Source organism: Panthera pardus, unplaced genomic scaffold (genome assembly GCF_024362965.1).
Source record: "Panthera pardus isolate Hobbes unplaced genomic scaffold, ASM2436296v1 HiC_scaffold_12, whole genome shotgun sequence".
Taxonomy (NCBI): Eukaryota; Metazoa; Chordata; class Mammalia; order Carnivora; family Felidae; genus Panthera; species Panthera pardus.
In genome coordinates this window covers 86,340,350-86,364,036 of record NW_026526677.1, presented here as the reverse complement: position 1 = coordinate 86,364,036, position 23,687 = coordinate 86,340,350, and the positions used below count along the sequence as shown (strand labels likewise).

The 23,687-nt window shown below is 41.6% G+C and overlaps 1 protein-coding gene across 6 annotated transcripts in view; it reads left to right on the top strand.

Moving 5' to 3' along the window:
- Window positions 1-23,687, top strand: part of NTM (neurotrimin) — a 939,421-nt gene that overhangs the window by 824,712 nt on the left and 91,022 nt on the right. For all 6 annotated transcript variants that reach the window (XM_019421437.2, XM_053900251.1, XM_019421438.2 and 3 more), the window contains one exon: window positions 6,708-6,833. In XM_019421437.2, coding sequence (XP_019276982.1) covers window positions 6,708-6,833 — 126 coding nt within the window. The remainder of the gene's footprint in view (window positions 1-6,707; window positions 6,834-23,687) is intronic.

The following is a 23,687-nucleotide window of genomic DNA, read 5'->3' as shown; positions in this document are numbered from 1 at the left end:
TAAAGAATAAAACAAAACCATCCAGGTCAAGAGCAGGGAAAAAGATAAGCAGAATGCATCTGAGTCAAGGAATGAATGACCTGTGAGTGTTTCAGGAAGAAGGGTAGCCAGTGGAGTGAGAAAAAGAGAATGATTTGGGATGGATAGAGAGAGGCAGGCTCTGGTTCATGAAGGGCTTTTGACCTCAAAGAAGGAGTTTTCATGCTCCATGACCAACTCATCTCTTTGTTTAGTCCGAATGAGAAAAAGAAGTTCAATTAACAGTTATATTTTGCATGAGACTTTGCCCTGGTCTACAGTGACCAGTAACAAAAGACGTATTAGTCCACAAACCAACACCTGCTTGATTGCATCTTCAGCTTTTTGATCTAGATGGCACATTCATGCACCAGGCTATTAACATACACCTGAGAGTCTCTGTGTGGGATCTGGAAACCAGGAAAGTTAAGGGTGTTCCAGATTGGTCCTTTTAGTTATGTAAGGACAGAGGTCTCAAGGCCTTAGTAGTGAAGCAGCCCTTGCTGTGAAAACTACCATTAGCTGCCATAGGCATCTCAGATCTTCACTACAGAGAAGAGGCAGGAGAAGTGCCACTGGCAGCAAAGGGAGCCATCTGGGATGCATAGATCTGCATGTGCCATGGGGAGCAACCTGGTCCAAGCAACTTATGTGCATTCCCAGCCCCACAGGACTGTGCAATGCTTAATAAAGCATCTTAATTTGGATTTAATAGGATATCTACTGTGTGCTAAAAACAGCAAATTGCTATTTATTAATGGCATAATTATTAAAACTTAACACCTGGGCAGTGGAAGCTAAACCAAGAATGAGGAAGTTCCCTAGAATACTGTTTCAATAATTATCTTATTTAATTATTTACACTTCTGAATTAGAATTCAATAAGAGCCAGATTAAACCTTAACATAATGTTTCAAATGTGGAACTGTATTCAGAGTGTGGATCACTGGGCTTCTGCTTCCCTTCCCAAACATAACCTCTTCACTTCTTGGTCTTCCTGTTCCCATATTGGTGTTTTTTTCTAGGTTCAGAACTTAAAGTCAGCAGAGATGTTACATACATGTATGTGGAAACTAGCTGATGGCCTTTTTAAGGAAGCATGAACTCTTAGCACATCTCATTTACTTTTGAAGCTTCAATTATTACTCCTCTGCTGTTGACTTTCAAATCCTATTCTGGGACCTTGCCCCAGACCTTTAATGGCATCACTGTAATTGCCGAAAGGTTAAATCTGCCTTCATGTCTATCAGAATGTCTAAAACAGAATCTAACTCATCAAAATAATGTCCTCCCCAAAAGATCTCCATATAACTTCCAGGAATGTGCTACTTAGCCATCTAACTGCTGTTGAACAAAATGGCATTCACACTTGACTCATTATTTCTAATTCCTCCCTCCTGGCAATCAAGTACCCGTGCATTTTCCTGGGCGTTGATCTTAAAACCATCCTTTTCTTTCCATCCTTATACAGCCAACAGTTTAATCCATGCCTTGAATATCACTCTAATATAGATTGATTTATTTGACTTCAATTTCTGTCTTTCATTCTGTCTGACACATTTTTGCAGATTATTTTGCCTAAAGTACATTGAAAATATTAGGGATTTTTTTCTTTAAAATTTTTCAAATACATGCTGTTGCCTATAGAATAGAGTGAAAATCTAGGATCTGGTCAAGCTGTTCCATAATTTGGCTTTAGCTTTCTTCATTGATCTTATATCCTCTTCTTCCTTTAATCAGTTAAAATCTATCAACCACCCATTCTGTATTGACACTACATAATGTGTTTGCCAAGTGCATATAATATTAAAACTCACTTATTGAGCACTTCAAATTGCTAGGACCTCCTTTAAGTCCACTTTGTAAACTTACTCCTTAAATCCTCAAAAAAACCCAAGAGGTACATGGTATTGTTAGCTTTGCTCCATAGACGAGGAAGTGAGACACAGAGAGGTGAATTAATTTGGCTAAGGTTACCCAGTTTGAACATATTCAAGTCAGGATCTCAACCACTACTCTCTTTTGTCTTTTGTAGTAAATAAACTGTGTCTTCATACATTTCATGAATTTCTGCTTCCCACTGATCCCCAGGTGTTCCTGTTCCACTTGAAGTGGCTTTACTTTCTCAGCCTTTGTGACTGTTTTTCATTTGTTGGTATCCAAAATAGACTCGCTAGCCAAGGCAAAGTCACTCTAACACTCCTACTTGCAATGTCCTCCCTTTTCCCAATTTACAGGACTGAATATTTGTACCATTCACTTGATATTCAACCCCACACAATTTTGTGACAAATTTTGCTTTATTTTTCAACTCTCTAGGATGTTCATAGTCACTGTCTCCTCAAACAGATTGTAAGCTAGTGGAGAGCCAACAGAATTTATATATTTCTGCATGTCTTTCATATACCAACAACACAGTTGTGTATATAGGAGTTGTTCACCAAATGTTCGCTGAAAGACTTTTAGCCCAGCCTCTGTCAGCAGCTCTTCTTCCATTAATAATTATGCCTTGCCACAAAAACTCTTAATAATAGTATTCTTCTTATGTCTCCTTTTCCTACAATGCCTTCCCTCTTCTCCTCTTCAGATTCACTTTTACTTATCTTGGGCTTAGTTAAGTGTCACACATCCACAAGGTCTGACATGACATCCATCTCCAGGCTGGCTTAAGTGTCTATCCTTTGTATTCCCTTAATACCATTTCTATTCTTCTGTGTCACAATACATTAAAGGTATATACTTCTGGACCAATTTTTATATCTCTAGACTGTAACTCCTTGAGGACAAGGGCTGTGTCTTGTTAAATTCTTAGTGCTAAGCATAATGCCAGTGTATGGAAGTGATCAATGAATATTGATGAAGGAAGGAAGGACAGACAAAGTAATCCTAGTATGTTTCTAACAGCCTGCATAATGAGAAGAGGTAAGATGCAGAATGTATCCATGGAAACAATATAAATATATAAATAATCCTATTTTAGTTGGCCAGAACTTTTTTATGAACATGAATTAGCTAAGACCACAGTGCATCCTTATCAATTCAATTTAATTTTAAATACTGACAGTGTGCTAGCAGTTTCCTCCTGGAAAATGATACTTTCAATCCCCTAGTATCTTAGGTACTATGCCAATTTAGTTCTGATAATTGGGATTGCACCTCTTGTCAAACGACCACAGCTCTATGCCATGAAAGGTCTGCCTTTCAAACTTATCTGGGGCCATGTGCCACCTCTGAACTGCTCTCCTGGGCAGAATTGAAAGGACAGCAAGCATTTCTCCAACTTCTACTTCATAAGTTGGATACTTGCCAACTGTTAGTGGAGGGAGACAATTCTAGATGATTCTTCCAAGCATAAGGTGTGATTGTCTCATTTAATATACTTACTGTGCTGACAGCTCTGGCCCAAAACACCTTCTATTCTACTTGGGGGCTGTCCATTGTTCTCTAGTGTATGATTAGCAGATTAGCTATCATGTAAGAAGCCAGGAAAATGAACTCCCAGTAAACCCTTCCAAAGCAAGAGTAATTCATTACCCAGTCTGATTTCCACTTAAAATGTACTTTAAGCACACTTCCAACTACAAACCCTAAATCACCCTGTGTTCACAAAGTCCATCATTTTTTATTTTATTGCATGGCGTTGGCGTGACATAATCCCTTGCAGAGCATCTCGGAGTGCTTTACAGATCAATAAATTACTTACCTGCACAGTTGAAGCCGTGTCTGCAAGGCCAACACAGTCATTATGCAAGCTGTCTGTCCTCCAGGAAGCAAGTAAAGCTTTGTGGGTGCCAACGCTGGGTGGGAGCAAGGGCCAGGTGAATGTATGGGTTGGGGGAGTGGTGGTGCAAGCAGTGACTGTTACAGTTAAAGCAGTGAATAAAATACATCAAGTTTAAATGATTTTAAGACTGAGAGCACTTAGAAACTTGGATCCTTCAGACAGTCAGCAAATCAAGTGTCCAGTCATTAACCCATCAACTATCTTTCTGTCCAAGAAGATTCAATCTAGCTTTTAAAATGGTACAGCCATAAATTGCAATGTCACGTCTTAGAAGTCCTGGATCATAGAGCCAATGGGCACTCCCCAGCCCTCACCACATAGACTCTTCTACCAAATAGTTGTATCTGTCCTATCAAATAGTTGTGAGAGTGCAGGTGTATGTGCAAATTCATACACACACACACACACACACACACACACACACACACGCTTTCTCTCTGTCTAAAGCTCAATATGGATTTATATCTAAAAATGATTAATTGATGTTTACTTTTTGTATGACACCCCACTCAAGACAGCAGAAAATAAAAAAGTAGACTAAGTCTTTAGATCTTATACTCAGAATGTATAGCATACCGGAAAGATGAGACAAGTGTAACATAAGCAAGTTTATTTTAAATGACTTGGAAGAGGCTATGGGATTGCCAGGAAAGAGAGGTGACATCTTTGTAGAGATATCTGAACAACCTTATAGAAGGCCCTCACCTGGGCCTTGTATAATTCCAATAGGTATACATAGTTGGAGAAGAGAGTCTAAGTGACCAAAATCAGCAGCAAAGGTGTGGGGATTAGGAAATAAAAGTGCAACACATGCTTATTAATGAGTGTTCCCAGTAAGGTGGAGTGTGGGAAGGGAGTGGAAGACACTATGCAAGAAGGAAGGAAGGAAGGAAGGAAGGAAGGAAGGAAGGAAGGAAGGAGGCTAGAAGATACCTGGATGATCCCGTTTCCATGGAGAAGAAAGCCTAACACAATTAGAAGTGAGTGATTAATGGTTCAAGCAGAAGAGGAAAGTCCAGCATGGAAATTTGCGATCAATCTGATTTTCAAATGAGGGGGTTCATCATCTGGCCTTGGGACAGGAAATAATTTGACATTTAAGTTTCCTGATATCTTCAGCAAGCCAGATGGCATTGTGTATTGGGTAGATGATGTGTGCTGGAATTGCACACTCTGATGGCTCAGAGGGTGGCTTATTCAAGGGAAGAACCTAATTTGAAGAGCCCTAAGGGAGCTGAATGGAGGGGTCACTTAATTTATGATGAACTAATGTGTTAAAACTAGTGCCTGTGAGACTGAACTGATATGTGTTTGTAATCCAGTTCTGATATTGTAACAAACATGTAGCAGGTTGGAAAGGTGGTTCCCTTGAATATCATTATAATTCCATCCTATAAATATTTGTTGTGCTTTTTCCCTGGTTATAAATATGATTCAGTCATGGCTCAGGCTATGAAAAAGTTCTTGGTTATTGGATGAGAGATGCTAAGCAAATAACCATAACATAGATAGGTGTCAAGAACTGGAGTCTGGAAGCTCATGAATGTCACCCTTACTTTATAAATCAATTAGAAAATAAGAGAAACAAATGTCATACTTGAGCTAAATGCCACATTCACCAGTGGGAAAGATGGTACTAGAGAATTAGGCTTAGATGTATAGCAACAATGGGCTTCTAATTTAGAACACAAGAATGAGACAGATACATATAGGCAAGTGGAGGCTGTGCTGTAGGGTGTACAAGACCCCATGGGATGCTGCCCCTGTGTCACATGTCTGAGGAAGACGACACTGGAAAACAGCTTCCTAAGGGAAGCCTGGTTCCAAAACAAAAGACTGAAAGAAGTGTGGGATCCTACTCGCAATTTTACCAATTAGAATAAACCTTTCGCCTCCTTGGGGGATTAATTTAGGATAGAGAGAGACAAAGAGACCAAATGTGTTATGCCTAATTGCTGTTCTCTCTGATTCCCCATTAGGTATGAGTAATGTGCTCTGGGAACACAGATAAGAAGAGCTTTAACTTAAGTATCTGAAGGAGGACAGACACGAGTAGGGGTAGGGAAAGCTGCACCAACTGGCATTTGATTTGGACTTTAAAAGATGACTAGAGGGGCACCTGGGTGGCTCAGTCAGTTTCAGTTCGGGTCATGCTATCACAGTGAGTTTGAGCCCTGCATTGGGCTCTGTGCTGACAGCGAGGAGCCTGCTTGGGATTTTCTCTCTCCCTTTCTCTCTGCCCCTCCCCTGCTCTCTCTCTCTCTCTCTCCCTCAAAATAAATAAACTTTAAAAAAGAATGACCAGAAAATTTCCAGGAAGACAAGAGACAATATAGATCCCAAACGCGTGATGGCCAAGAAGGACATAGAGTGTCGGGGATAACAAGGAGGGTAAGGAAAGGTGAGATCATAGGTAGCATAAATTGATGCTTGATTCTGAACTGCCTAGTATGCTGGCATAAAGAAGATTGTGTATTTTCAGGTAGGCAATACGGAGCAACTGGAGGTGTTTAGGCAGAGATGTGGTACAATCAGAACTGCATTATATAAAGAGGACTCTGAACGCGGTGTGGAGAATGACTGGTGAATGTGTGTCGGAGGTGGGTGGGGGTGAGAGTGGAGAAGGAAGCGGGTGGAGGCTAGGAGAACAGTTATTGCAGTATTGCAGTGGAATCCATTCCCACTCAGACTCCCTGACTCTGTGTTTAAATGGGAAGAAATAAAAGCTAAATTCAAGGTAAGATAATTCTTTCATGTTTAAGGTAATTCCTCTAATTTTTAATCATTTACTCCTATAGTCCCAATATTTCAGCCCCTGGGCTGTGCTGCCAACTATCATTATAAGACAACAAAGAAATGTTTCAGCAAGATTTTTATTTCCCTCTTATCTTTTTTGTCTCTACAGTATCTCCCAAAATTGTAGAGATTTCTTCAGATATCTCCATTAATGAAGGGAATAATATCAGCCTCACCTGCATAGCAACGGGTAGACCAGAGCCTACGGTTACCTGGAGACACATCTCCCCAAAAGGTAAGAGAAGAAATGGAAGAATTGTTGGCCATGGCTAGGAGGTCATGGCACTGGTGGCTTTATCCAAATGGCCCTACATTTTTGGTATCCTGATAATAGTATACTCATGGCTCTGAAGGGAATTCTGGTGATCTCTACAAGACAGGAATATGTCCTGTAAGATTTCAGAAATCAAATCTGAGCGTTTCTCGAATGCTGGGGAGATTAATTCCAATTCTTTCTGGGTGCAATAGTGTTAACCTGTTCTGGGTGAACTTTATTGGTCTTGTTTGATGATGGAACAATCATCATTGGTGGCATTGTCCAGATGGTTGTTCTAAGATACTAAAAACACAACACATAAGGATTTAAAAAAACTTTGAATGGGCATAGTCCTAAAAGGAAAATGTCCAAGTCTGACTCCTCAGCATTGACAAATATCTGGTCCCTAGTCCATGAGCTGTTTTGTGGTGGTGTTGTTGTTGTTACTCAGATTAATCTTAGATAACAAATATAGCTCAAGATGTGACTAAATTGCAAAATTTACCTTGTCTAAATGTCTAGATGTTTTGTAGACCAGACTAAGTGTTGTTTTGTGCTTTCATGGATTAAACATTAAACCTTTAGATTTTAAGGGGAGATGCCATTTATCATTAAGGTAGCTTTTATGCAAGATGCATTAAATTATTTCATTTGTTTTTAAATATGTACTGAGTGCTTATAATAGCCCAGGCACTCTGCTGAGCACTGGGGATATAGCAATAAAGCAAAACATATCAGTTTTTGTTCTCATGAGCTTCCATTCTCAGGAGACAAGTGACAAAAAAAATGAATCTACAATGTAACAAGTGGTGATAAGAATAAGAAAATAGAGCAGTATACATTGACAGAAGAACCAGAGGTTCGGTTGGAGAAGGCTTTTGAAAAGGTGACATTTGAACAGATATGTGAATAAAGATGCTTCATTTCAGTGCTTATTGCTGGCTAATGTGAGCTATGTTTAAGTAAATGTGTATGTGTGTGTGTCTATGCATGCATGTATGCATGAAGTTATGTGTATGGCTGAGTACTACAGGTTCAAGGATTCTAAAGGAATCATCATAGTGGATATCTCCTTGGTGTTGCAGGTTGGGACCCCCAAAAGTAGACCCTGACAATGTGATTGGCATGCAAGAAGTTTATTTGAGGCTCTCTTGGGATCAACTTCTATGAAGGGGTAGGGAAGGAAGCAGGGCTGGGCTGAGGGAGAAGCTGAGTTGCCTGAAGACCAGTGGAACATCTCAGCTGACCCTGTGGAGAATTCTGAGGCCAGTGTTACCCTTTAGCAATGCTTTGTTGAGATGGGGGTGACCTTTTATACCAGCAGAACAGCCTTGGAATTTGGGCTATCCCCTGAAGAGTTGTGACCTTGGAATAGGCGTCTCTCTTTACACTAGATAGTCTGCATAAGGGGCTGCACCAGAGAGCTGCCCACCAGCAACCCATCTGTCCCTGGGGGCAGACATCCTCTCTTCCTAAAGATGGCAGAACATTTGGACATTTAAATGAAATCAGGGTAGGACTATGAGTAGGCCCTCATATCGAATTCCTCTCACAGAAAGAGACAGACTTGCCCTGCTGGAGATTCTCAGAGAAGTCATGAAATTTTCAGTGTGTTAGGCCTGAATTGCTGGGAGCAATCCCATGCAACCATTTCTGACTCTACCACTGTGAGCAAATGGATCTGAGAGAGTATTCACATGTCTGCAGTTCTCTCGATTTGGAATGGCCTTACAAATGGACTGGCCCAAAACCTGGGAGGAGACTTCTACTGTGCATGAGATCATCAGTGAGAGAACGTAGCTCTAGGGCACCTCTGAGGCAGGGTCCATCGAAATGGACAGACTTTCCAAGTTCACAATGCACGCCATTCATCACTGCTTAATGCTTGTCCCCAGTGCTATTGGACGCCAGGGCGCTCTGTGCTTTTAAAATCTGTGGAACATTCATCATCCTGGGTAGACTCACTTTACCTTATGTAGAGAGGCACTGGACCCCTCCTTCTTGCAGGTCTCCCTCTGTCTCCTGTCTGGTATCTTCTCTGATTTCCTCTCCCAGCTTTTCAGCTCTTTGTCCTTTTGTAAGTACTCCTCCTGACATTTCTCCTCTGTACATCTCCTTCTGTCTTGCCCTTTCATGCTTTCTCTTTTTATTGTTTACTTTCTCTTTCTTTCTCAGTCTCCTAAACATCTGTGCATTAATTTCAATTCTCCCTCCATTTTTTTCCCCTCTCTCTCTTTTCCTGACAATTACTTCTGTCTCTCTTATGGCATTGGAGCCTCCTCTTTCTTTTATCTTGCTGAAGTTCACACTGGCATACCTTAGAGTCTTTTTACCCCTTTTGTGGCCATTAAGCAGACTCATTGCCTCAGGGGACTTTACCTGAGACTGTGCCAGATGCTTCCATTTTACTGTTTTGGCTGCTATGGAAACAGAAGATGGATCAAGGAGTGAGGAGAACGATAATCTGAATCTACCTGTGGATCAGAGTACTTTAGATGAACAGCCTTTTCCAGATCCCTGGTCCAGATTAGCTATCGCAGATTCAAACTGATGAGACATGCCAAGCAGTAACTAATCACCTCAGAACTCACCAGGGTGCCGTTTTCCCAGTGACTGATTATTTGGAGATCAGAGGTGTCAGTGGACTGCTGCCAGATCTGAACCGAAGCTGGAGACCCTTAGCAGTAAGACCTTCATCTTTCCCCCCTAAATATTTCCAAAAGGGTACTTATTTTAAATAAGTTGGGACAGTCTTGGGGTTCCTTGGTGAAAAAAAAAAGATATGCCACATCTTAGCAAAGCCTCCAAAGGCAAAGAGCTCTTGTCATCTTTTGTTCTACTTTGTGTGGGTAGATCATGTTTCAATCTGGACAGTTCTCACACACATACCCATAAAATCCCTGAATGGATAGCTGATGGAGGCTAAGCACATAGGCAACCCTGATGGCTTCACTGCATTTTCTCCCTCGAGACTGATGTGTTTGTTTTGTATATTTCTGAAAACTCTTAGTTTCTTCCATCATAACTCATATGGTGCTGCTTGCAATAAACTTCTACAAACCTCTTTAGAATGTATATCCCAGGCTTGACCCCTTTTTACATGGAGAAGGAGAACAGGAATGTTAACCACCATTTTAGTAATGGCTCATGCATTTTGGTACATAGACACAGGAGTGATCATCTGATCAGAAGCAGAATGGAGGGGACTTGTCCATGAAATTATCTGCCTAGCACTTTACATCAGATGGATAAAATGCGACTTTTCCATATCCAAGATGTAGAGGAAGGTGAGGCCTCTCAAGACACACCTCTGTGCTGCCATTGATCATGGGAAGTAATTGTCTCTTGTTACTGGCAATATGTCTTCTAGTTCTCCTCATGAACTTGCCACTCCCAAGAGTTCAAGAAGAAAGTGCACAAGCTTTGTAAAGATACCTGCCCTCCTTCTGCACACTTGTTTCGAATGTACATGTTTTGCTAACACCTGTATGGGCCTTGGTCTTTTCAGAAGGAAGAGCCCTCCTCTCTCTGTCTCAAGGAAATTCTATTTGGATGGGCACAAATGTTTTATTGGCCTCTCACCAAATTCTGTGTAAATGCTAGCATCCTACTCCAAGGGCCCAAACACCATCAGTGGCCCCCGTCTCGTATGGGCATATTCCCCATTAATGGCTCTGTGCCTTGCCTTTTGTCCCCATCTAGGCATGCAATAATTTATTTTAGCAAAGCCTTAAGCTTGAGTCTTTCTATGTAAAAAAGAATACCTTTAAGGTTCTCTGTTACTCTGATTCTCCCATGTGTCCTAAAATTTTTATGTCTCCAGTTGCTGTTGGATTGTAGGAGCTTTAGAGAGAAAGGTGAGATTCCTATATATTGCCACATCCCCAGGAGCCCAACATGGAACTCAGGTGAAGATTTGAGTCAGATCACTGACATGCAGATTCTACTATACCTACGGAATCAAGGATCATTGAGCATCCTAATGGAGCATCCCTTTTCAGTGTGCCTACCTCCACTTCTCTCCCATCAAACAAAATACTGAAAATAAAAACCTTACCAAGGCTACTGAAAGAATACTTTGTACTCAGATGTCGGTTGGGGGCTCAGAAAGGTCCAGTGAGCTGTTTACAGAGATGTCCTAATTTCTGATTCATGAATTCTTTGAGACCTATGTCTCTTTGAGGGCCCACATCTCACTTTGTTTCTTGACCTTCTAGCACAAAGTCCATCACCTAGAAAGCATTCAAGAAATATTTGTTGATTCTGTGAACAAGCACTTACTTTCATCAGTGCCCCAGAGAGACATGCTTGTTCTCCCATGTCAAAGACTTCATCCTGATCCTTGAGGAACTCCACTTTGATGTTGCTGTTGAGACCTGAGTGTTTCCTGCTGAAGCTCTATTGGGGAATTTCCAGGACATTTTCTCTGGTCTTCACAGGATTGTCAAGCTTTTCCAAAGTTCTCCTACTGAGAGACCTGCTGTGGCTGGTCTTAACTTCTCCTTGAAGGAGAGACTCCTTTTCATGTACTCTTGAAAAAGTTGAGAAGACTCACAAGTGACTTTGAAACTGGATCCTCTAGTGAGCTCTCTTCTACCCTCATCACTGCCTCACTGCTGTCACTCTCCTGATGCGTGTGTTACTCTCATATGTTCTTCATCTGGCCTCTCTGAGTCTCTTGGTCCTTTTGGTGTCTTACTCTTCCCAACCATAATTGTGCCTAAACCCTCAATGGCTCCAACAGTTTCATAAAATAATCCTGGATGTTTCCAGGGAAAGTTACTTCAACTGTATATGGAAATTTGTTTCTCCTCATAGGTTAAAAAAATAAAAATTCAAAGAAAGAAATCAGTGTGAAAAAGAGAAATAATAGTTTAAAAATTCTCCCTGCCCCTGACACTATGATAGTTGAAGTGGGAAATAGATTGGTTTTTCTTAGGGCCATATAAAGACTCTGGGGGCAAAATTAAGAGCAGGGCCATACATCTTTTGGGCTCCAAACCTAGCCTCTGTTATGGAACACTTACCTTTCAATGTGCAGTGTGAGCAGTGGACAAATACCTGTGGGACTAAGAAACCTTCCTCTGCCAAATCTCTTCCCTTCCCACCTCAGGTGTCCTTCTCTACTTGAAGAGGTCCAGGGGCACCTGGTTTTTCTAGACCTTGTTTCTCATAGCTTTGAAAGACACCAAAAACCTCACCAAGTTGTTGAGGACAAAGTGACCCTTGGATGGAAGCTTTTCTTCTCCTTGTCAATGCCCTGAGTCCTTCCCTCCCCCACCCCCACCACACCCACCTACCTTTCCATTTGTCAGTACTGACAGGTCTTCCTCCCGAGCCAAGCAGGACACTGAAGCACTAATTGGCACTGGAGGTATCACAGCTTGAGTTCAACCAGAGCTGGCAGGCGCCATGACTCCAGTGACAGCTCTGTGAAAAAGTGTCAGGAGCAAAGCTGTGGCATGCCATCGGCTGACTGCAGCACCCTGGCACTAATGAGCAGCCTGTCAGCACCAGCATCAGGGGCCCCATGTGGCACAGAGATCATTAGGATGGCAGATGAGAAAAAACTTCTCCAGCAAAGAAGAGCCAGGATTGGAAGGGAAGGAGGACAAAATGGAACTAAAGACCTCTCCTTACCCACAGGTGGTTATCACCCAGCAGGAAAGGACCAAAAATACACACTTACACACACACACACACACACACACACACATACACACACACACACAACATGTTTATAAAAGATCTCTATGCCAACTCTGGACAACCCTTGGAGTCTCATTTTGGTTGAGTTGCCCTGTAATTAATTGATATAGGCCACAAATCTCTTCTGCAGTAAGCCAAGGGGGAGCTCAGTGACTAAATTAACTCTCCAGTCATGGTCGCCCATACTATGAAACCAGGAAGTAGTGTAAGTCCCAAAGAAAGAGGGACCTGAGGAAAAAAGAAAGCATTGGTATCAGTGGGTTGCTTTTTTTCTTTTTTCTTTTTTGGCTACTTTTCAGGGCAGACTCCCTGCCCAGGGAACCTGCTGAGCTGCCAACTGCCTGCCTGTCTTCCACTGGAGTATGATAATCTAAGAGACACAATTAAGAGAAGTAGTTTTGTTTTTGTTTTGTTTTGTTTTGTTTTCCTTTGTTATTTCATCCCAGAGGTGGGTTTGGGAAATGGCCAGTATGTCTGCTTTGTTTTTCTACTTCCTGAGGGCAGGTGTGAATTCTCCAGCTCCATTCTTCTGCTTCATGCTTTATGAAGAGTCTGGCCTCTCTCTGAGTTTTGGTTATCTCTAATGGCTCCATTTCTTCATGGGTGGAGGTGACCTGACACAAGGTGGCCATCTGTCTGAAAGAAATGGGCCTTGAGAGCAGGTCCAACTACATTTGAAGTTGCTTCCACTACTTACCAGCTGGGTCCCATTGGGGTAGTGATAAATCTTTCTGAAGATGTGTTTATTAATTTTGTTCTTGCTTCTTGGTGTGGCACCAAGAATTTTCATTATTTGTTTCTGGACCCCAGTTGCCCCACACGCTGCAGTTACACTAACAACTGGACATTTACCTTTGGTGTCCTTACCTTTGCACTCACCAGCTGGTCTCCCTTGATCACGTCCTTGCACCTTTTGGATAGAGTTCTATTCTTTCTTTAAGACCATGGTCAAAAGCTACCAGTCACCTCTGGTGGCTTTCTTCAGGCAAAGTGAGTCACCCCTTTTTATGAGATCCCATAGCATTTTGCACACATTCCTAATGATGGCAATCCTTACAGTGACTTGTATGCTCAAAAGGCCCTCCTTATGTCCAAAGGACAGTTATTATGCTGTTTTATTTTATCCTCAGTGCCTAGCACAGCACCAGATGTTTGCAGGTTCTGTAAGTGATTGTTGAACAAAGAGGTATCCAATCTATAGATAGATCCAGTATTTTTCACCCCCCTTTTTTTAAATTTAGTCTTCCTGATGCATAATTTAAAACAAAAGTCACTTTAGTGAGTAAAGGGTAAGATACAGGAACTTCATCTCTTCACAGCATTCTTTACTGTCTACCATGTTTCCCAAACCAGTCCAAAGAATTTGTAAGAAAATGTTCTCCCCACTGGTCTGCCCCCAGAACCAGCCCTAACACTCTTCATATGCAAAACAGAGATAATAAAGCCTTCCTAACATGGATGCCATGAGGATTAAATGTGGTCATCAGTGCCACGGACCTGGCCCCAAAATGACACATAGTAGGTGGCCAACAATGTGAGCTTCCATAGCCCCAGCCAGCATCTTGCCTTCCCTGCCACTCAGGAGACAAGAGCAAAAGGGGAGGAAATTAAAATTCTTTTGTCTGAAAGGGTTGAATCCTTACAAAAGCTGAAGCTCAGTCAATTGCCAGAATGGATAGACATTCAAAGGTGCTTAATCAGCACCTCTCTCACCAACCCCCCACCATTTTCTAATTAACGTAGGTGCTTGATTAAAATTCCCAGAGTACCCCCAAGTAGCTATCCCAGGAGAACTAAGTAATTGCTATTGCAAAAGATATTACAGTGGTCATTGATGGTGGAAAAAAAAAATAATTGCATCATAATTGAAAGTGGCAGATCTCCTGTCCAGCGTAGCAGCAGAGCATACGGTATTAGGCCCAACCTATACAGAGAAAGCCATTTATTATGATAAAGATAAACCAGTGGCACAACTTCAAGTCTGGGGCAAAGTGATCTAGAAACTCGTTAAGGAAATGGTTTAAACACAGAGAAGCAGACCAAGGTGGGAAGGAAGAAAGCTGAGGAAGACATTTACAGATGACTCTTTAACTCCGTAATTCTCTTTAGCCATAAAATTACAGCTGGATAGATACAGTTAGGGTAAAGTTTGCCAATGTCAATAAGCATTTTTGTAAGTTTAAAATTTATGATCTGGTTTGAAGCAATATTATAGCTGTGCAACTTCCTACTTCAAAGATGAGGAGAATCATAAAAAGACTAGTGGGGAAATTAATGAGTTCAATGTGCCTGGATTGAGAACATATGAAATCAAGCCTCAGCCTAGAAACCAAGGGCAGAAGTGCATACCACAGACACTGTTTGTGGTTTTACTAAATTATTTTAAAGCCCTTGAAAAATGTTCTAGAATCAGACGTCGGCTGAATTCAGTCATTGCTAACAGCATCCTTCCCCACACTCTCCTAAGCCAGGCTATTTATGTTGGTACTTGGTGACCGTTACTATGCAGAATTGTTTTGATAGAACAAAAAAGGAAACATAAAAGCAAGAATATTGTATCATCTTCCCCACAGATGCTAACCAGCCCTAGCTAGTTAGATGCAAAGGGCTTCTTAAAATGGGAACCCCTCCAGGCCAGAAGACCACATTTCTGATGAGTATCTGTAGCAGGCATCTCTACTTGGCATCCGAGAAGGTCTCAGCAGGCCTCCCCATCCACCACAAACACAGTGACCTTCTGGCTATCACACCCCTGGAGATCACTTAAGGCTTTGGAGTTCCATGTCTAGCATCCACCAAGCTTAGATAAAGTTTTCCATGCTAGCTTGGAGAAAGCTTTTCATTCCAAATGTCCTTGTCACAAGCAGTGTGAAACATGTCCCATGATTAGGCTGCTTTATCAGTGAGAGAGGGAGGCTTAGAGAGGTAAGGCTAATGGGTCAAGGTCACACAGCTCCACAAATATGCAATGGCCAAAGTAAAACTCAAATCCAAGTCTTTTTGACTCCAAAGTCCATATTCTTGAAGTGTATTGATTTCCTGCCAGGTTTCTGACCCATTGCTTCTTCTGGATCTTCTGGGACATGTATACTTTCTGGTTTCAGACCTCCTGCCAGCCCAGGGCTCTGCTCCTTGGGTCATCCACTTTTTTACAGCCTTCTTGTAAACTCACCCACACTCTTGTTCAGACACTGTACTCCATTTGGGGCACTGTGCTTGGCCTTGACATTCCATCCTCTCCAATGATCTGTGGCTCCATGCAGTGGATCTTTGCATGAATACCTCTGAGCAAGGGACAGAGCCCCAGCATGGAGAGTTGACCCTACCTCAGTTCTCCAGTGAGTTTTCTTTCTCCTACTGAGTCAACCTTTCTGAGTTTTATGCTCTCTCACCTTTCCGCCTCCACCTGGACCGGGACTCATGGCAGTGATGTGGCTGTTCTCTGACTTGATTTATTTTTTCTTCATGTTAAATACTAACATTCACTCACACAATGGTATGTCTTTGGCTTTGATTGTTATTATTAGGTTGTTTTACACTTTAACAGCTTTAGATATGAAAAGAAATTGCTGGATTCCTGTGTATGTTTTTCATTATCTGACTCCATTCAGTTTCCCTGATGTGTCCTTGTAGTATTTGGCATATTTTATCTTCTCAGTGGTGTAAAATGCTTTTTAATACTGGAACCAGGACAGTTGTGAAGTAATGAACAGAATACCAATTTAGTTCCTTTCAGATCAAGGAGACTCCAGCTTTCTCCGTGGCTGGACTTCCCAGGTTCCCCAAGTACTACCGCACACTCAGGCTGGTCACCACCTTTGAATTTGGGATGATGAAGAAGTAATTCTTCCTGCTGTAGGAGGATCATCTTACCCGCTGCTCCCCAGCAGTGATAGATTCTTCTCACACCTTCCCCTTACCCTGAAAAACAAATCCCTCTTCTCTCTTCTAATGGAGAGTTAAAAGGAATGACTTTGGACTTTATCTTTCCTCCATAAGGGATTCAGAACTCCTCCTGTTTTTTAACTGTCCTGCACTCAGGAGGCCTCGTGTTCCTTCTCTGATTTCTTGCATCACTGCTTTGCACTGTATTGAATGGTTCACTGGGGTCACTGTGGTTGAAGATATTTGGCCAGTCATCTGCATGATAAAGAAAGACAAACGGTTTTCTCCCATCATTGATTTATTTATGCTGTCACATACCATCCCAGAAAAGAATTTCATCAGAGAAGGTGACATGGATTCCCCACCTCCCCCAGGAAAATTCCTTGGAAAAACGGCTTTGATTGTTCATGAATTACTCAACAATTTCTTGGTAAGCACCTCTCTCTGCTAGGCCACTGTCCTAGGTAGTAGAGACGCATGAATGAACAAAGCAGACAAAATCCTGGCCTCATATAGCTCATATTTTAGTGGAAGAGACAGAAAATAACCTGATGGATACAAAAACTTTGTAATGTATTATATGGTAATTACTGTGGAAAAAATGATCATAATAAAATGCAAACAGATGATCAGCATATGTTTGGAGGTTGCAATATTTTTTTTCAACAAAATCTCCTTTAATTCTCAATGTTACTAATATTTCAAATTTAGTGTACTAAGTAAATACTAGTTTTGCTATTTTTATGTCCATAATTCACTTATAATCAACATTAAGATTCATAATGTTGTGGCAAAAAATGTTTACATCCTTCAGGAAAATCACATTTTTGTCATTAATTATTAAGATTGCTTTGCATGGTTTAAGCTTACGTGGGTGTTATAATGTTAACTAGAGTAGACAGGGATGGAGTCATTAGGAAGGCGGCCCAAGAAAGTTGGGGGAGGACACTAGGATGACTCCAGCAAAAGCGTTGCTGGCAGGGCTTGCAGTAAATACAAAGGCCCTGCATCAGTACACAGCTGCCACATTCAGGGTCATCAAGGAGGCTGTGGAGATACCAGAAGAGTTATGTAACACCTAACTTCCTCTCAATAGACTATAAGTTTCATGAGGGGAAGGAACATGCTCTTTCTTCCTTACTGCTATGTGCACCAATGCTTAGCATGTATCTGTCAAATTAAAGACATTCAATAAGTATTTCTTCAATGAATTAGTGAGTAACGTCAGCATGGGGTCATAGTAAGAATACTTGAGCAAGCATTCTGGAAAGAGACAAGGTTCGAATCAGAAATTATGGTCCCTTGGGGTGCCTGGGTGGTTCAGTCAGTTAAGTTTCTGATTCTCGATTTTGGCTCAGGTCATGATCCCAGGGTCCTGGGATTGAGCCCTATGTCGAGCCTAGAGTTCAGCTCTATGCTGGGTGTGGAGCCTGCTTAAGATTCTCTCTCTGCCCCTTCTGTCCCTTCCCCATTGGTGTGCACATGCATGAGTGCTCTCAAAAAAGAGACAGAGAGAAATTGTGAATTGTGTATTTTTCATTAGTTATTGAAGGTATTGGAAAATAACATAGGCAAATGACAGTGATAGAATGTGGTTAAAGGGAAGGTCCATGGAGAAGAGGGATCCATGTAGCTGATGGTGCAGGTGTCTGACAAATCATCAAAGGGAAAGTTAAAGTCACCCCAGATAATGGCTGAGGTTAGTGACAAGTAGGGCTGTGAGCCACATGTGAAAGCCCTCAAAGAATCATGAGGAATTCAGGGCATCAGTCATTGGAAGCGAGAACAGGTAGATGCAACATAGCCAGAGGGCAAAAGCTTTGAATGGACTTTCAATAAAACTGTAAAAGAGGAATGGTCTCCAAGTGATCTTGAGTGAGAAGGACTATCACCCCAAACAACCCAGTGATTTCTTGAGAAATACACAAAGGAAGTGTTGCCCTCAGGAAGTAGCTGGGTTTTAATTACTTAAGGCAGTTCAGGGAGTGGTCAGCCTAGAGGCTGAGGGCTTAGGTAATATGTGGCTTCCCAGAAAATGTAAGGTGGGAGGGGTGAGGAATGAAAGAGCTGCAGGACACTGACAATGGGGGGAAGGGGCGCAGAGTCACCCTGGCAGTGACAGATGTGAGGCATGTTAGATTTAAATTGTCCCCAGTGGAAGACAGTGAAACCACACTTTGCAGATTTCAGCTGCAGCCTATGCCTGTGGAGAGGGATAGAAATCCCTTCTCTTCCTGAACCTTAAGGTGGGGTAGTGACAGTTGTAGCTTTTGGCAAGGTCAGGCCTTTTTTGTGATCCAGAGCAAGGGGACTGACTTTTCAGAGGCCATTAAAAGGCCAAGTTTGGAGATCATGAGATAGCATGACAGCAGGGGAGGAGAATAGATTCTGGGATTGAGATAATTGGAGGTGGGGGTAAGATTGCCAGAACCTGCTGATAGGGTCAGAGTTTTCTCCAAAATTGATCATAACAACTCTAGTTATATTTATTTTTTTAAAGAATCAAGATTTATTGGATTGAACAGAAATGATAGAGTACAATGGTTATGATAAATAGGCAGAAAGAATTATCTTTTATTCAACAGATATTTATTGGGTACTTAAAACATGACAGTACATATCTAAGTGCTTCAGATTGTGTTGTGGACACAGCATTCAAAGACTCTACCCTGTGGAGCTGCAACACTGGAGTATAGGGAATATTTGTTAAATAAATATGCAACCTAGTGTCACGGGAAGATAGTACTGTTGAGGAAAATGACACGTTTACCCCAGGGATGTGGTAAAGGATGATGAACGGTACTACTTTAGTCAGAGTACAAGGATCAGCCCTGACCAATACCTAGATGCCCAAGGGAAGCGAGCCACTGACATATCAAGAGAGGGTCTTCCAGACAGAGGTATCTGCAGATACCAAGACCGTGCATCCAGAACATGCTTCGTGTGTGTGAGGAACCACAAGAATGTGGACAAATGTAAGTGGCATAGTGTGTGCTAAAGAGACCCCAGGGTCAGGTCATGTGGTACCTGGAAAACGGTGTTAAAAACTGGAATCTGTTTGAATAAAAGGCATTGGCAAGTTTTAAGCAAGAGAGTGAAGTGATTTAATACATGTTGTTCAAGGGCCATTTTAACCGCTTGAAGAGAAAGGCAGGGGTTAAGACGTGGGTTAAAGTAGCAACCGGGATGCTAGTTCGGATTCTGCTTTGGTCCCTCAAGAAATGATGAGGAGGAGGATTATCATGGTAGGGTTGAAGGCGATAAGACTATGTTTAATGTGCAATGTATTCTGAATTAAAGCTGCCAAGATTCCCTGACTGATTAAACATGGGAGTTGTGAGGCAGAGTTAGGTGACTGAGATTTGTGGCCTGTGCCACTGGTGACTAGGGATATAATTTTCTGTTGCCTAGAACTCCAAGAGCAACAAGTCTGTAGGTGGAAATAGGAGCTTGGTAATTAAGATATGCAAATGGAAATGCTGATTAGATAGTTGGCTATGTAAGCATACAGGGGTATAAAAATAAATGTAGGGGTCAGCAGCATTCTGATGGTGTTCAGTGCCACAAGGCTGTCTGTCACCACCTATGAGGTGAGGCTAGTTAGAGGAGAGTTCTGTGGACTGGGCTTTGGGGCACTCCAATACATAGGTGCCAAGATGAGAGGATGAGTCAGCATGGATGATGGTGGGAAAGTAGAGAGCTGTGAAGCAAATCTGAAAGGCAACAGAAGATGATGCTTCATAAAGGAGGGGTGTGCACAAGTGTGGCTCAGAAGACAAAGGAGATAGGGAACGAGAACTGGTAAAATGCACTTGCATGAGAGTCTGGCTGGTGAGAATGGTTCTGGTGCAAGAAGATATGGACAGGATTGATTAGGAAAGGAGAGAAGGGGTTCAATAAATGGAGAGACCAATAAAATGCTTTGAGAAGCTTTGCACAATATAGGATTAGATGTTGGAGGGGAATGTGAAGGTAAAGAAGGACTTTTTCCCAAAATCCCATCTGCAGTCTGGCTTCCCTTGGCCATTCCTTGGCTATTGTTGCTGTGTAATAAGAGTGGGTCCTTGAACAACATAGGTTGGAACTGCCTCGGTCCACCTATATGAGGTTTTTGTTTATTTGTTTGTTTTAATAAACTGTATTTAAATAAATACAGTTCAACACTGTAAATGTGTTTCTCTTCCTTTCTGTTTTCTTAATAATGTTTTATTTTCTCTAACTTACTTTATCAAAAAAATACAGCATATAATAGGTATAACATACAAAATATGTATTAATCAACTTTATGTTATTAGAAAAGCTTCCAGCCAATAGGCTATTAGTAGCTAAGTTTTTGGGGTTGTTTGTTTGTTTGTTTGGAGAGGGTGGGGGGCCAAAGATTATATGTGGACTTTCAACTGCACAAGGGATCAGCATCCCTCACCCCCAAGTTGTTCAAGTGTCTGCTATACTTGTGTTAGGGTTCTAAGTTGCCCCTCTTCTTCAGGTGGAATAAAAGAAAGAATTAGCTAAGACAGGTCTGTGCTTGTGGTGCTGCCTATAAATCTTGATCTACAGCTGAGTGACCCTAAAATTTCTCTATATGGCTTTTGTTTGATCTGGGAATTTGAAGCCAGAGTCTCCATGTTGCTAAAGCAATTGACTCTCTGACACTGAGGCACATTGTCTGGAGGTGAGACTCTGTACCATCAAATTTAGTGAAGATTCCACTGAGCATTGATAGATAAAACACTTATTGCAAATGTTTAGAGTGTGAAATAGCCACTGAGAAGGAGCATTGAGGATGATATCTGCTTATCTCTCAACCCCTCCTTAGACACCAGGGCAAAAGTTCTCAAAGTCCTCCATATTTGATCTTCCATGACCAGATTTCCAACTAAGGCAGGGTTATTTGAATTAATCTGTTCTTCACAACCAGAACAGGGACCAAGTTAGACTTGGGCAGCCACCCATCTGGCCACAAATGTTTATCCTGCTGAAGCCCCTCTAAGAAGCTCCAAAAGGGATAGAAGAGGATGACCAACTAACTACCCTAACTGTGCCTAACTACCCTAACTGTGCCAACAAACACAACCTAAGTCCTATTCTGGGGGAGATTATCTGTATAGGGGAAATACTTTAGTTCTCTGCAAATTATGCAAACATTCCTGCTGCCTCAGTGTTGCTGAGTCTAGGTCAGGCAGGGCAGAGGATGCAGACAACCTCAGTATTTAATCTAAAATGATGTTGGAGATGGGGGACAGTTCACCAACATGGAAGCAAGTACCAGCAGCAACAGGTATAGTGAAATCTTCTCCATTTAATCTTGGCTTGAAGGTATGTTCCTAAGGATCCATCCAGGTTATTTCTCCTGACAGTCCTAACAGGCCCCTTCCCATTGTCCACATTACCCTAGAGGCACTTCTTTCCTTTGAGAGAGGAAAAAAAAACCACACAAAGCTTGATTGATAGGGCACATTGTGAATGATGAAAGGGTTGTAAAGAACTGGTTCCATCCCTCTTTGCATCTTAGTTTCCAACCAGAACCCATGGCCTTTGAGAATTGAGGGCAACTTAATGAGTGTGACCACAATGTTTGCTCCAAAATAATTTTGCTTCCTTTGACTTCACTGCCAAGCATCCACACTGGCCAGGCCTTGTTCTTCTCTTGAACAGTCACATTCCTCTGTGTGTTGATGTTTTCTCTCTTTATCACATCACTTTTCTAGGCCTCTTGATTTTGGTCACTCGGGTGTTGTCATGGCAATGACATCCTCAGCAGAGTGGTGCTGCTCATGTTGTCATGGTTATAAGGACCTCTTGATGAGAGCCCCACTTCATTGTCATAATGCAGACAGCAGTAAAGAACCCTAGGATCTCTTGGTAAGCCTGAATTCTTAGACTAGGAGCTAGTGTTTCTGTGCCTAAAAATGCAAGTGGCAGTAATTAGAGAAATAGCAGCAGTCTAAAATGGTTAGACTCTATCCACATGGAAAGAAGAACACTAAAAGAGGGATCATTATCATCACTATGAGCATGTCCTCTTATTCCTTTTTTCTATCATCATCATCATCATCATCGTCATCATCATTGCCAGTGTTTTGAAAGGAATTGTCTATGTTCCAGGCACTATTCGAAGTGATTTACATGTATAAACTCTTTAATTTTCTTGACAGCCTTATGATGCAGGTGTTATTACTGTTCTTCTATAGATTAAGGAACTGAGACCCAGAGGGCTTGCATAAGTAACTTGCTCAAAGACATACCCTAGTATGGAGCTGGACAAACCTTAACCAGGCAGATGGTTTGCAGAGGCTCCACTCTGAATCCATTACTCCACTGCTTACTGTTGGACTGTTTTATAATTGATAGCAAAAACCAAGATGAATCAGCCCATCTACCAAAGGGGTTGCAAACTCAGATAATCTTTTTCTGCTAGAATTCAAACAATTTCTATTTTATACCATTTTTAAGTTTTAACATGTTTTTACATTTTCATTTGAGTCTCTAACAACCATATGATCTTACTATTGCTATTAATTTCATTTTACACATGAGAAAACCCAAGTTGAGAAAGCCTATGATCTCCTAGGATAACTTGGCTGCTAGTCCTGAATACATGACCATCATTGATGCAGAATCTAGTGTTTTGTTCTACCCTACTGCACAACTGTGTGACATACCCTAAGTCTGGCTCTGGGGAAGAGGATGGCCAACCCATCTAATGTGAATAGTTTCTAGCAGTCAATATAAAGGTGATAGAAGGAATAAATGTTGGTCTTGCAAAGTCATTCACGTAACCATTTGTCCTTGTTTTCCCTCCTATTTTATGCCTAATAACTCCACTATTAATGGTAGCCACTTTCATCTATCACAATCTAGATAAGAGAGCAGTAGCCTTCATACCATTCCAACTGCTGCAGCATGATGACTCTGCTACTTTGAACAAGTCATTTAACCTGTGTGGGAGACTCCTAATAAAAGGTTAATTACAGCTCTGTGTCTATGCTGATCTTCAGAAAATGACAATTAAACATAAATAAGTTACTTAAAAACTGGCCTCAAAGAAAATATAGCTTTTAAGACAGAAGGAGCTCAGGCCCTGGAGTTGATGAATCTTCTTGAGTATGAGGGGATTGGAGGAAGATATACTGAGTGAGGGATGGCACTAAAGTTAATAATGGTGGAAAACAAAACAATAGTAGCAAAGACTGATAGAATTCATATAATATACCAACACTGTACCTCTATCAACTCATT